Here is a 14,969-nt window from a genome sequence, read left to right as displayed (position 1 = left end):
AGAAACAACTTATTACTTTTCTATTGGAAAAAATTAAATAAACATCAGCTTAAAAGACCAATTGATCCCTCAGTTTAAAGGATAAGTAAACTAAAAACTAAATAAAATAAATGCACATTTGTTTGCAGGTAATAAAAAATTAGCATTTACTATTTTTGTGTTGCAGGAGCCTGTAAAAGCATTGCACCAGCGATCAACAGATCATCGACAAGATGCAGGTCTCCTGTGTATCTGCTTCCTCATACCTCGTACGAGAAATCCGATACATTCTGACATGAAGCGTCAATGAACTACCATGGCAGTCCATCATGCTATGGTAGTTTATTGAAAACTAAAAGCCGACAGCCACAAAGAATGTGGGGAACAGTAGTTAATTCATACACAGTTTTGTGTATAAATGACATGGCCGTGTGTGGGGAGCCCTGCACGGCCATGCAGTTTTCAAAAAGTGACAGCTAGTACAGGGAATTTCTCCCCCTACTGCTGCCACAGAGTGTGGGGATCGCCAAGCGGCTGCAGGATCGGAAATATGTTACATGTTCCACCCTAAAAATTTGTGGAACACGTAACATGTTCCGAAAGGTAAATACGTATCCTTTAAATCGACTAAATACATTCAAGTATCGTTTTAGTACTTTGTGAACTAACTTTTGAGTTGCTGTTAATACCAAGATCCATAATTTGCTCCAGGATGCGTATGCAGTGAAAATAATTTTCCTACTCTGCTTAGTCCAGACTTTCAAACCAGAAATATGGAAGAGCGGAACAAGATCATTATTTTCTAAACTATGCAAGAAAATTTGATAAAAATGTAAACCAATATGTTTCACCTAATACAAAGAAATCCATTTCTAGCTTTCTGCTCACTTTCACTATGAGGACCTGCACAGTTTCATACAGCCTAGAGACACCAAGGAGGTGCAAAATAGCCGAACTGCATGAGATCAATCACAGACAATTCATGGCATAGTAGGCAAATAAATTAGTAGAACTTTAACCGTACATACAGTTATTACTTCAGTGTTACAAATGTAATATAATAACGATGTTAAAATGTTAATCTTTACAAAATGTATCCAATATACATATAAATGTGCTTTTTATGTCTATGGTAAGCTCCATGAGAAGGGCCCTCCTATTCCTTTTGTACTAAACTGTATTGAATTTGCACTGTCCCCCTTTATATTCTGAAGTGCGGTGCAAATTGTTGGCGGCTATATAAATCTTGTATGATACTACTACTAATATTCACTCACCGATTCATCTATATAAAACTGCCGTCATAATGTTCTATTCTACTAATATAATCAGTACCCATTCAAAAGATTTTCCTTTCATTCAGAACTGTGAACAAACCCAAGTGGCAGACCTCAGGAGAGGCTTCAATACGGACTGGAATGTCCAAGCAGACGATAGGTGCTGTAATTAAGCTGCCTGGCCTGATCCCAGTTCATAAAGAGAGCAAACAGAAAGTCAGGGTGCTGTATGTAAGGCTATAGCATGGCCCTTTATTTGGTATGCCCGTCTTAAGGTAAACCTGGTACACATATAAATAAAATATTAGTATTTAAACAGTGCATTCTGCACTTTTCTTCCAAACTCAAAAGGCTTAGTCAGGAGATAATTAAAGTCTGCACATGTTGTCTCAAGCTGATGTCTCTAAGGGCTTCGGGTTGCCTTGGAAACCCCAAAGATTAGGTTCAGCACTTTTATCTGCAGAGCCCCAGCTTTCCTAATGGAAGATTTTAACCAAAGAGCAGCAACGTGCTTAAATGATCCACTTATAACCAACTGGGAACAACAAGAACCTTAGATCAAATCAAATCGATATCTAAAGAGATTACACATTAAATTTCCCTTTACTGAAAGGGGCATAAGGTGATGAGAATGTGTCAGTCACTAGACATTCAATGCACAGGTACAGGGAAAGTTCACTTGCACTAACATTCACAGCTTTACAAACATTCCCTAAGATTTTATTATATCTAGAAAGAAATAAAACAAGGTGCTCAGACATACCAGTGGCTGCATTTGTGAAAATTACATTAAATCCCGATTTTATAAAGTAGAGGGTGTTCAAAATTCTTACACAGCATGCAAGAATACTGAATATACAATCAAAAATCTTCTACCGTATATATGTAAATAATGTTTATCCATGTTGTATATACCAGTGTTGCTTTCAGGAGAACCACAAAATAAAAAAGGAACAAGCCTATTGATTTGCCTTTGGTACAAAGCTACCCAAACTTGCTTTCCAATCTTCTCCAATCCATGTCAGCGGATCATACGGGGAGTAAATAGGAGTGATGCAAGCAAAGTGTTTGCATCGCTCTTCTAAACATAACAAATGGAGCAGATGTGGCTCCTAATAAATAAAAGGGGGGCAAGCCCCTTTGTTAATTAAGAGCAATCAGTTTTCTGTTCTGCTGTGTCTGATAGGCAGCACAGAAAACTGACAGGTGCATGCTCCAATCTCTTGGCCTATCAGCTTAGAGTGGGAGGGAGGAGAATGTTTGTCAAAGCGGTTGTAAACCACTAAAGAATAAAAAAAGAAAAAACCTGTAAGACAATGGCCTAATGTGCTAGTATGTACCAAGACAGTGGACATCTCTCCCCCCCTCCCCCCCCGGTGTTTCTTTAGGGTTCGAGGGCTCTGGTGCTGAGTGGCCGGAGCCGCTATGCATTCTTCCGCACATGCTCGCAGGAGCCGCCGTTTCCATAATGGGCTCTGAAGGTCCGGCATCGCAAGTTGGACCTTCAGAGCGCATTTGCTGATGTCATTGGCTGCATGCACTCTGAATATCTGCTGAACTGTGCAGGTTTAGGAGATATTTACAGTACCTACAGGTAAGCCTTATTATAACCTTACCTGTAAGTGGTGTAACAGAGTTTACAACCACTTCAACCCTGCAGGCTTTGCTCGTGTAGTGTTATCCCTGCATGGGTAGAGAGAGGAAATGTGAGCCGTCTTCTGATGGCTCACATCCTAAATGACAGGTCAAACCACTATTTATGATAATTAGGGACAGACATGTGCTAGTTTCTATTTCGATCTGAAACAGAAACTGATGCAGATATTTCCAACACAACAGACAAGTGAGCCGACATGTCATTCTACCAGGTGCAGCAAGAAATGATGCAAAATAAATCAACTGCTAGGCAAACTACGTACAAGTGATTTCCTAATCAGCTTCCACCTGAAACTCAAGCGTTGGAATTGGGCAGTTCTATTATGTATAAAGAGCATTCTAAAACTAAACTCTACCCAAAACTGAAAAAAAAAAACACATGGGTTTAATTTACTAAAGGCAAACAGGCTGAGCTTAGTGAAAATTCCCATTGCAAACAATACCTGATTTCATAAAAAGATTTGATGATGGAAGTCAGCAGAGATTCACCTTATGCACCAAGCTGAAATAAACTTTTTTCAAAATGAACAGCCTATTTGCCTTTAGTAAATCAACTAAAAAAGGAAAAAAAGCACCTTGCAAAAGAAGACAATTATTACTTTCTAGTCTGGCAGGCTGCAATGCTGACCTTTGCTCTCATAAGGAGCTATGGCAGCCAAACAATCTTCAGCATTCAATACATTTCTGGGTGTGTTGGATGCCTTGTACCCCACTGTGGTCCACCTTCAGGCTGCAATGTCACTACTATTTCTGGTCTTTAACAGCAGTATTATGCATTTGGGTGGTATGTACTTACTTTAGTACAGGAATATAAGGAGAGGCCACAGCATTTACAGAAGGATTTAGAGTGCGGAAAATATTTTTTGCGGAGTCACACACACAGCAGTCAAGACTTTATAATAAAACTGTACTGATAGTAATACGAAGGATGGCATTCCTGAACGCCTTCTGAAAACTCTAGTTGCCTGGCTGTTCTGGATTCAATCCTAAAAGAGGTTGTAAACCTCCATGGAGAAGTTGTACCTATAGGCAATCCTAGAATAAGGCTTACCTATAGCTACTGTAAATATCTCCTAAATGTGCTTCGTTCAGGAGATAATTACTGTTTCCTGCGCCGATGATGTCATCGGCACATGCGCTCTGAAGGAACGGCCGGCCGCCTGTGCCCATTCTTCAGGCGAGTGTGCCGTGACCAGGGCTCCTGTGCGGGAGTGATGTCACGCGGCTCCGGCCACAGAGCTGGAGTCCGTGGCCCTGGAAGGAAGATGGGCGAAGATAGGAGGCGGCCTGCAGCGGGGACGGCGCAGGCTTCGTTTGCAGGTATGCGATGCATACTACTATCACATTATGCCTTTACTTTGCAGAGAAGATAAAAAAAATTAAAAATAAACACCAGGGTTTACAGCACCTCCACTTTAAGAAGCCAATTTAAAACTATTATGTTTAACAGGAGATATTTGCATACCTTTTTTAAGTTAAAAAACAGGAATCAGCCACAATTTAAGCCATGTCAGGCCAGGTTTAGCCCATCAATCCATTGAGAAGCCTATCAATTTCTTTCCCTTTTACTGTCATCATGTCAAGGACCTATACATTATTTACGTGGCGTTACCATAGTGTCAAATCTAATTTTGACAAAAGATCTTTAACTTCAGATAATAAATCATAATTAAAAAAATTACAATTACCGTATTTATCAGCGTATAACACACACCCCAACTTTAAGTGGGAAGTTTCAGGAATAAAACTTTCCACAGCCCCCTGCGTATAACATGCAGGCACAATTTACCCTCTATTTTCAGAGTAAAAAAGTGAGTGTTATATGCCAATAAATACAGTATATTCTACAGTTTTAGAAACCTCTTACCCATAACAAGCAATGCTAGCTTTCTAATCATTGTACAGCATATGCAGAAGATGCAAAGTAAATATATTTTCCTACTTTGAGCATTCCTGTATCCCTGTTAATAACAGCTATTAACATTTCTCAGAATATTGCCACGGGTGGAGTGATGCAATGTGAATTTAATCACTGTAATTAAGGCAAGATCTCAGCATTTTAACAATTGTTGAGGAGGCACTGGAAGACCCATAAAATACATCACTGTACACAATGGATGCTGTCACTGACAAAGCACTGCAGCCCTTCTAGCAGCACATGATAGAAGTCGGCAGCTGGGCTCATTTTTTAGTGTGAGTGATGACAGCTAGGTATGAATTTCCACCTGTCATCACCAGTTAAGACAAAACACAGCCTGTCAGAGGCATCCCATAACACTTACAGAAAATATGCCAAGGGGTGCTCAAATACATTTTCAACATAGCCTGATTCCCAAATTGCAAATTAATGTTTATGGGGTGTCAGAGACATGTGTAGCAGTATAATCATTATTTTTGCTTAGCTGATAAATCTAACCTTGATGAAGTACATCATCATCAACAGACACCTAACTTGGTGATCACTGGTTACATTAGGGTAACAATGTCAATATCTACACCTTTTTTTTATACATTTTACTTATTCAAAATTATAATTATACAGACCTCTGAACAAAGAAAATAAAAATGGGTCATAAAGTGCATGTATAAATATTATTAAATAAATATGGCATTTGGTATATGGAAAGAAATGCACCCTCATTCCACTATAATAGCTTCCAGAAGTACAATAGAATATTTAATTAACAGAACCTTTTATGTGAGAAAACATTTTTAGTAGATCCTCATGTTTTAAACATCAAGAATTCACACTACAAAATTACTTTTTGTTCTACAATTAAATAAACCTGCAACATCATGCTGTAAAGCAAAGTAATGACACACATGGTTAGCAGGCACATTATCTGCTTACCTAAATGTGACGCTAAGGCCCCCTTTTAAACACCAAGATCTGACCCTTTCCAAATTGCAGTGCTAAGCCTATAGCAACACCCTACCACTGTCATATGGGTGGGCCTATCCCCATGCAAATATTACTTTCAAAAGACAGTCAAAGCATGCAATCCTTGGGGGGATCCCAGCAGGTTAATTGAAAGAATAAAAAAAGACCGTCAGCTTCGGTAAGAGCCGGTGTACTAACCATCTGAAATTGGTAAATGCGATCTCCCCCACTGAGCTGTTGTGTTCTGACAGGGGGACAGCACCATTGCCAGAATACGCCGATCAGCGCTCTCTGCCATGGGCTGTTTTTTTGGACAGGCTGATCTAAAAACGGGCTGAATGTCAGACGTTTTTTTATTGAACCGACCAATGTTTTCTGACATTTGGTCCGTGTGTACGGGGCTTGAGAGGTTGGCAAGCTCAATAAAAAAAGGTACAATGTACACCAGAGATGTTTTACAGCACCATCATATTACAGTTTCACCTTATGGATACATTTTCTCGCTTACACCATGAGGTTTTCACCCAATACAAAAATACCAAAGCTAAGCCTTAATAATGTATACGTGGTTAAGGAAACACAAAGCAGTGGGTCCCAGGGGTGTACATTCTTATTGGCTCCCGTTCATTAGCCAATCTAAAGCCCCATAGACACGGTAGTACTTTTTGACATCAAACTTCAAAATGAGCAAGTTTTCAAAAAAATCCTACCGTTTATACGCTCCATCGGACAAACTTTTTCGGTTTTCATCAGACAAAAGTTCACTCTGCAAACGGACAAACTTTTCGGCAACAAAAGTCCTACGGTGCAAAGTCCTATCGTGTGTACAGAAATCCATCGGACTTTTGTCCGAAGTACAAACACGCATGCCCAGAACCAATGTTAAAATCAACCAACAATAGCAGAAGTTGACCAAAGGGTGGTGGTAAAGAGCAGAAAAACCATGTGATGTTGGGAAAGTTTGAAGAAAAGTCCTGCTGTGTGTATGCTATAGATGTTCCCGGCCAACTCCCTTCAAACAAAAATCCACAGAAAAGTTTGTTTAAAGTCCGACCGTGTGTATGAGGCTTTCAGAAAACCCATAGACACAAAACAAACTTATTAGGAAATAGGATATTTCAAGTTCTTGGTCCATCCAAAAAAAAAAGTGTTGAATTAGACTTTTTCTGCTGTTTTGGTACAGCATGAAAAACCCCATTGCATGTCTGTCTTGTTATTTTAAGATTAAAAAAAAAAAAAGGCACAAAAATATGCACATTACTTGTACCCTAAAGCCTTGCTTTTGCCAACATACAACTTTCTTTTTTTTCTTATTAAGCAGGCCTTTCCTAGTTTGTTAAACAATCATTCATGAGACTTTGTAGGACTAAGAACAGTTCACAACTTTGATGACTTGTGCCTTATATCATCTGGTCACTCACATGCAGAAAGAATATAAACATTTGAGTAGAGCTTAGGTTGCATTAATCATAAGTATCAAAAGTAGATTACTGCATACCATTAAACTTTTGCCCAATTATAAAGAGATTTAGAAAAGGACTAAATACATCCAAAGCAGGACTCCCCAAACTTTCTAAACAAAGGGCCAGTTTACTTGTCCTTCAGACTTAAGGGGGGGGGGGGCAGAATTGTGGCTATTAGGAGTAGAAAAGGTCCCAACTTCAGTGGGAATAAACAATGCCCCATCTTTGTTATCCGTGGAACAAATAGTACCCCATCGTTGTCCGTGGTAGGAACTCTGCCCCATCTTTGGTGTCATTGGGAAGAAATGTGCCCCATTTTTGGTATAATTGGAAAAATAGTTAACCATCGCTGGTGTCATTGGGAGAAATTTTGTCTCATATTTGATATCAGCGGATGAAAATAGTGCCCCAAGGGCCTGATAAAAGCAAGCAAAGGCTGGGCCACAGTTTGGAGACCACTGATCTAAAGGATAAACTTGAAGAAAAGCAATGTCACTCAATTTGCTGAATGAGGTGGAGTCAAATACAGAGCTCCCTCATTAAAAAAAAGATATGGAAGGCTCCAAAAAAATGTATGCCAAGAATGCAAAAATGGTAAATATGTGCTCCCTAGAAATAAACTATTCTTCTGTAAAAGGCATCTATCACAAACCATAATACTTGTTTCATAGGCATCTGAACGAAACAATCACTCCCATACTTGAATAGGGATGAGCTTGCCTGTGCTCAGACTGCATCCGAACTCGGAAGGCAGCTGTCATTCCTGGTCTGATGAGCTGCCATGTTAGACCAATGAAGTCACAAGTATCCTCAGCCCTTTGTATAAATCAACTGCAGGGTGTGGAGTCTACTGCTTATTGGATAGGGAATAAAAACGGACCTCTGGGTTCGGACTCAAACCCATTTCAAACATAAGCTCATTCCGATTGAAAAAGCCATATCTGTGCAGTCGCAAGATTACATTATATCTTTAAAATTTAAAAGTGTAATAAAAATGAAAAAAACTAAAATGAAACTGCTACTGGTTAAATGGGGTAGCAAAGATTTTTCAACGTTACTTCACAAGGGGGTCAAAAATTAATTTGTAATTATCCTGAGAACCCCTATTAAATAATCCTAGGTTGGAAATAAAAGGTCACAGCTATTAACCAATCACAATCTGCATTTATGAAACCTGAAGAAAAAGAACAGGTATTTTTTCCTAATCCAACTGGAATTCCAATAAAAATACTTGCTATAAACAAGACAGTAAATTTACTTGTGTGTCAAATAAATAATTTGTGTGTGTGATGGAAAACATTCTAGGAACTCCAAAAATGTGCAAGAAGTTGGTTATCAGCACCAACAACCTGGGATATGCATAAGAAAAAAATTATAATAACACTTGGATTTATGAAAATAAACGTCATTATCTTTAATTAGAAAACATTTGTGAAATGAGTTGTAGTGTGGATATCTTCCTTAATCCTGCTTAAACACTTAGCTTTGGACCTGCCAGGGGCATATAAATAACTCTGACACAAATAGCTCTGTTATTACAAGTACAGTAGCTGAGCTGCAAAGGCTTGAACATAGCGGAGTTAAAAATATAAAATTAAAAAACAAACATTCACAAAAAAAAAAATGTACGTGTACACACACACACACACACACACACACACACACTAATATTATATACACACACAGTCCTGATCAAAAGTTAAAGACCACTTGAAAAATGGCAAAAAATCATATTTTACATTGTTGGATCTTAACAAGGTTCCAAGTAGAGCTTCAACATGCAACAAGAAGAAATGAGAGCGAGACAAAACATTTTTTGAGCATTCAATTTAATGAAAACAACAAAAACTGAAACAGGCTGTTTTTCAGCTGAACAAAGGTTTAGGACCACATGCCTTTAAAAGGCCAAATCTGTGCAAAGATGTTGATTCATTGTCATTCTCTGTCAGGTAGTCACACGTTGTGATGGCAAAGACAAAAAAACTCTCCCTTTTTGAACGTGGTCGGGTTGCTGAACTGCATAAGCAGGGTCTCTCATCAAGACACTGGACGCCACAGTGGAGGGGGCGCTATAATGGTCTGGGGTGCTTTTTCCCTCAGTGGAACAATGGAGCTTCAGGAAGTGCAGGGGCGTCAAACGGCCGCTGCCTATGTCCAGATGTTGCAGAGATCATTCCTCATGACTGAGGGCCCTCGTCTGTGTGGTAACGACTGGGTTTTTCAACAGGACAACGCTACAGTACACAATGCCCGCAGGACAAGGGACTTCTTCCAGGAGAATAACATCACTCTTTTGGCCCATCTTGCGTGTTCCCCTGATCTAAATCCAATTGAGAACCTTTGGGGATGGATGGCAAGGGAAGTTTACAAAAATGGACAACAGTTCCAGACAGTAGATGGTCTTCGTGCGGCTGTCTTCACCACTTGGAGAAATGTTCCCACTCACCTCATGGAAACGCTTGCATCAAGCATGCCGAAACAAATTTTTGAAGTGATCAACAATAACGGCGGAGCTACTCATTACTGAGTTCATGTTTGGAAGTTGGATTTCTGTTTTGGGGGGGGTTTCGTTTTTTTTTTTTTGGGAGGTGTGGTCCTAAACTTTTGATCAGCTGAAAAACAGCCTGTTTCAGTTTATTCGTTATTTTCAATTAATTGAATGCTCAAAAAATGTTTTGTCTCACTCTCATTTCTTCTTGTTGCATGTTGAAGCTCTACTTGGAACCTTGTTAAGATCCAACAATGTAAAATATTTTTTTTTGCCATTTTTCAAGTAGTCTTAAACTTTTGATCAGTACTGTATATACATACATACATACATACATACATACATACATACATACATACATACATACATAATATATGTATATATTAAAAAGCCAAACACTATCGAAATATAGTCAGCAAGTATGGTATCTTTTAGGCTGTTAAATATATACGGTAGTAAAAAAAAAATTTTATAATTTAAAACCAAAACATTTTTTTTTATGTCAATTTTTTTTCCCTTACATGGGACAAAGAGTCCCCTATGTGATGATTTTTTGGTGACAGGATCTCTTTAATGAGACACCCAGGGTGTCCACTGAATGTAATACAATGCAGATCGCATTGTATTACACCCTTTCCTGACCATTCGGGTTGGGGAAACTGAAAGGGAAACCCAGAACTGACATCAAACACATGGCTTCGGGTCAGCAACAAGCACCCCTCCCCTCTACTCAGCAACACCCACTATGCCAGTCCTGGGCACGCAGATGGGCAGGCAGAATTCCGGATATATGGAGAGGGCTGCAGCCACCAGGAACGTGTGTAAACCCAACCCCCCGTCAAGTTTTTGTACGAAATACGGACCTGTGTTTCTATTCACATAGCAGAACTAAAAATCTAAAATAAAAAATTTATAATTTTTAGATTTTTCTCAAGAGAAGGCCTCATGGCAGACTGCCAGCACTTTAAAGCAATTTTCATTTTACATTTCTGTCTCCTATGGGACAAAGTACATCCTAGATTGTAAGCTCTAACAAGCAGGGCCCTCTGTTTCCTACTGTATTGATTTGTATTGTAACTGTACTGTCTGCCCTCATGTTGTTAAGCGCTGCCGCTGTGCAAACTGTTGGTGCTATATAAATCCTGTATAATAATAAAAATATAATGTAGCACTTTTTTATTGTTTCTATCCAACTGAAATAGTACCGACCTGCCCCCCTTCTCTCCTGCTGCAGCTGAATCGTCAAAAAGGAGACGCGGGATTCATAGCTGCAAGTTGTCTTAGAAAGGGGTCATTGCTGATGGCAGGGCTGAGTAGCGAGAGTAACAGAAAATTACACTTAAAATTCTCTGCTTATTGGCCAACTAGAAAGACTTCCAGGATTTTCAATGTTGGCCATGAATTCACAAGTAGTTGGGGATAGCAGAAAAATCGAACAATTCTTTCAAGGTAGGTTACTATAGCCTGTAGGGCAGTGATGGCGAACCTTGGCACCCCAGATGTTTTTGAACTACATTTCCCAAGATGCTCATGTACTCTGCATTATAACTGAGCATCATGGGAAATGTAGTTCCAAAACATCTGGGGTGCCAAGGTTCGCCATCACTGCTGTAGGGAGCGGGCATTAAGCTCCTAGGTTTCTCATTTTCTCCTGTAGGCAGTGGTATAACCCTTGATTGTGTATTATCTATTACGCTGTGTCCCTCAAAGGGCGAGAAAGAAATAATGATTTTTCCAGTATAAGAAAACAAACTTGCTAGTCTGCCACGCTCTACCAGGCACATATCCAGTTCCTGGCTATTTTTTTGTTCTTTACTGTCAGAGCAATACAGCTTAGTTGAGACTGTAATTGTATAGAAAATGAGCAGCAACTTACTGATGAAGTCACTTTGCTTAATCTTTGCTTAATCTTCCAATTAGTAAGCTACTTTTGTTAGCTTCAGACACACTGTGCAATTTAGTAATACCAGACTGGCATACAGTGCTGCACCCGGTGTTGGTGTTAATGTGCAAAGGATTACAAAAGGCTAGTGCAAAACAGAGGTAATAATTTTGAGTATATTTAGGTTATTTAATGCTTACGTAATTGGTATAGTTTTTTGTTTTGTTTTTAAACACAAGCCATCAAATGGGATGCGGTTTCCCACCGTCCCCCTATTCTCTGGGCAGTCAGCAAATTGATGTTGCCCAGCCAATGGAACTGTATATATAATGTAATTAAAGGGGTGGGCGATGTTTCTCCAACAGGTACTTGAGTTAGGACAAAAATCACGGATGAGGTGGATGAGCAGTTATTAGGTTCTTGTCCTTCCAAACCAGGGGAACAGGATTGTACCTTTTGTGTAACACAGGATTTGACAAATTTGCTTTGAATCCAAGACCCAGCTAAAAATGTTAGGAGACAATTTTGTATTTTTAACTACGGTAACAAATATTATGGGTGAAACATGTAACATTTTCTTGAAGGTGAACGTCTCCTTTAACACTTTCGCTGCCAGAACAGCTTTTGCGCGTTATTTTTTAAACATTTTAAGCCTGGAGATTACATAAAACTCCCAAACATTATATATTTTCTGCAAGGAGAAACCCTAGAGCAGGGGTCTCCAAACTGCGGCCCAAGGAACAGATGTGGCCCTTTGTCAGCCTTTATCTGGCCCTTGGGGCACTATTCCTCCCACTGACACCATCAATGGGGCACTAGATCTTCCACTAATACCAATGATGGGATACTATTCATCCTACTAATAGGGGCATTACTACTCCTCCTCTTATTGTCCACCAACCCTGAGGCCATATTTATCTTCACTGATGCTGGGCCTGTGACATTTTCTGCCTGTGCTGGACAATAAACTGGCCCTTTTGTTGGAAAAGTTTGGAGACCCTTGCCCTAGAGAATAAAATAATACTAGTACCAATTTTTTATGTCACACAATATTATCGCAACAGTCTAGGAAACGCAAAATTTCTGTAGAAAATAAAAACACATTAAATCTAAAAGACCCTGCATGTCTCCCCTGTGCTCCACTAAATGAGGCTGCACCGATAGGCTGCACAGATGGGCACCAATGAGGTGGCACTGATGGGCATTATAGGAAACATAGGGGGCACGGGGGTGTGGTTCTGGGAGGACCTCCAAAACTGGATGACCAAGCTGTAGCCGTCCTTTGGTAGGGAAGTGGGTAATATGCATCAGACCCAGACAAAAGTTTATTGTTCAAGAATGAAGCCAATATGAAAAAACACAAACACAGATAAATAGACAGATGAGCAAAGAAAATCACTGAAGCAGTTTATAAGACAGAATGACTGCTGACCTACCTTGCATACTCTGGCTATTCTGGGAATTAGAAGCTTGGTAAAAAATTCATACTCGACAGACACTTCAGTGAAGAAGAAATAGACTTTGTCATCATCTCCATCTGGGTTATTCGGAGGCGCTCTAATCACATCTGAATACACAAACTTAGGCTCTAAAAACAAGGAAGGAAATGCACTTATTACTTCACTGATTCAGAACTTCACTTTTTTAGTTTGTTGAAAAATGGTTCCACGAAAGAACAAATAATTTAAAATATGCATATATGACACCAACAATTGCAGAACTTGTACACGGTACATAAAAAAGCCTTTTAATGAAAAGGCCACAGCTGATTTGAAGGGCATGCAGTGTAGGGCTTGTGAAAACTGTGGTGCACTAAATAATGTAATGAACATAAAATATAGATTAAAGGATGAATAGTGTGTGAATTCTGGGAATGGCTGTGAAAAGGAGGTTTGTGGGATATTTCAGTCCACATGGAGCACAAAAGGTATTTGACAGTAGCATCAAACTGCTGAGGCTCGCAGGAACAGCATGTATATCAGTGTGTGTCTGCTGGGGAATTATAGGTTATTGTCAGTTGTGGGAGTTCAGCAGAATCACTACAGAACACTGGAAATAGGAAGATATGTTATATGCTCTATGGTTTGTTGGAAATGTAAAAGAAAAGAACAGGCATTTGCAATTAATGCGTGCACAGTGACAGAACCAGAAAATAGAGGGGTGAAGAGCAAAAAAAAAATTTGACAAAGAATCCAATTCTGTTACACCACTTGTACCTACAGGGAAGCCTATAATAAGGCTTCCCTGTAGGTACTGTAAATATCTGCTAAACTTGCAGTTTAGCAGATATTCAGTTACCTGTGCCGTGACTGGCATCACCCACACGCATGCGCGGGAATGACGTCATCGTGGCTCCAGCCAATCACAGTGCTGGAGCCCGGAAATAACTGATGAAAGATGTCGGCCATGGGAGCGTAGTGCAGGCGGCTCTATAGGGCATCGTTCTAAGGCAAGTATTTTATAATAAGCTAGTATGGGATACATACTAGCTTATTATGCCTTTGTCTAGCAGGTTTTTATTTTTATTCATTTTTTTTTTTACAGAAGTTTACAACCGCTTTAAGTTAGTCTACCTTCAAGGGTGCAGCGTTCTCCTTCAATATGTTAAAGAGAAAGTAAACTTCCTCTGCAAACTTACCTATTCAAAATATCTTCTAAAACGTGTACAGTTTAGGGGATATTTCCAGTGCATGCAGCCAGTACCTGTGCGCATGCGCTCTGAGCGGCTGCTCCTGTGCACATGCGCGGGAGTGATGTCATCACGGCTCTGTCCAATCACAGTGCCGGAGCCCGCAAACCTGGAAGATGATGTTGGCTGTGACAGTGGTGTGTGGGGACCGCTACAACAGCTTTGTTTTAAGGTATTTCAGAATGAGCTAGTATGCGATGTATACTAGCTTATTATGCCTTTGTGTTACAGGTTTTTTTTTTTTTTTGGGGGGGGGGGGGGGGGTTTCATAGGTTTACAACTTCTTTAAGTGCATAGATTAATTAATATATAAAGTTCACCAGTGATCATAAAAATAATGTTAATAAAATACAGGAACTATTATATACACAAATATATATATATATATCAAAGTGAGTACAGCTTTCAGTGCCAGTCCATAAACAATATATACAGAGAGGGGAAAAAGGTATTTGATCCCCTGATTATTTTGTACGTTTGCCCACTGACAAAGAAATGATCAGTCTATAATTTTAATAATAGGGAAGCAAAAGAACAACAAAAAAATATTGAAAAACGCATTAAGAAAAAGTTATAAATTGATTTGCATTTTAGTGAGTGAAATGAGTATTTGACCCCTTCACAAAAGATGACTTAGTATTTGGTGGCAAAACC

At 39.4% G+C, this 14,969-nt stretch overlaps 1 protein-coding gene across 3 annotated transcripts in view; it reads right to left on the bottom strand.

Annotated features, from left to right (window-relative positions):
* The window catches only part of SEMA4D (semaphorin 4D), a 137,279-nt gene that overhangs the window by 37,986 nt on the left and 84,324 nt on the right, over nucleotides 1–14,969 (bottom strand). For all 3 annotated transcript variants that reach the window (XM_040355038.1, XM_040355046.1, XM_040355027.1), the window contains exon 9: nucleotides 13,063–13,214. In XM_040355038.1, coding sequence (XP_040210972.1) covers nucleotides 13,063–13,214 — 152 coding nt within the window. The remainder of the gene's footprint in view (nucleotides 1–13,062; nucleotides 13,215–14,969) is intronic.

The sequence above is a fragment of the Rana temporaria genome, chromosome 1 (assembly GCF_905171775.1).
Source record: "Rana temporaria chromosome 1, aRanTem1.1, whole genome shotgun sequence".
NCBI classification, from domain to species: domain Eukaryota; kingdom Metazoa; phylum Chordata; class Amphibia; order Anura; family Ranidae; genus Rana; species Rana temporaria.
The sequence above is the reverse complement of the archived record's forward strand: the minus strand, read 5'-3'. Positions and strand labels throughout refer to the sequence as shown.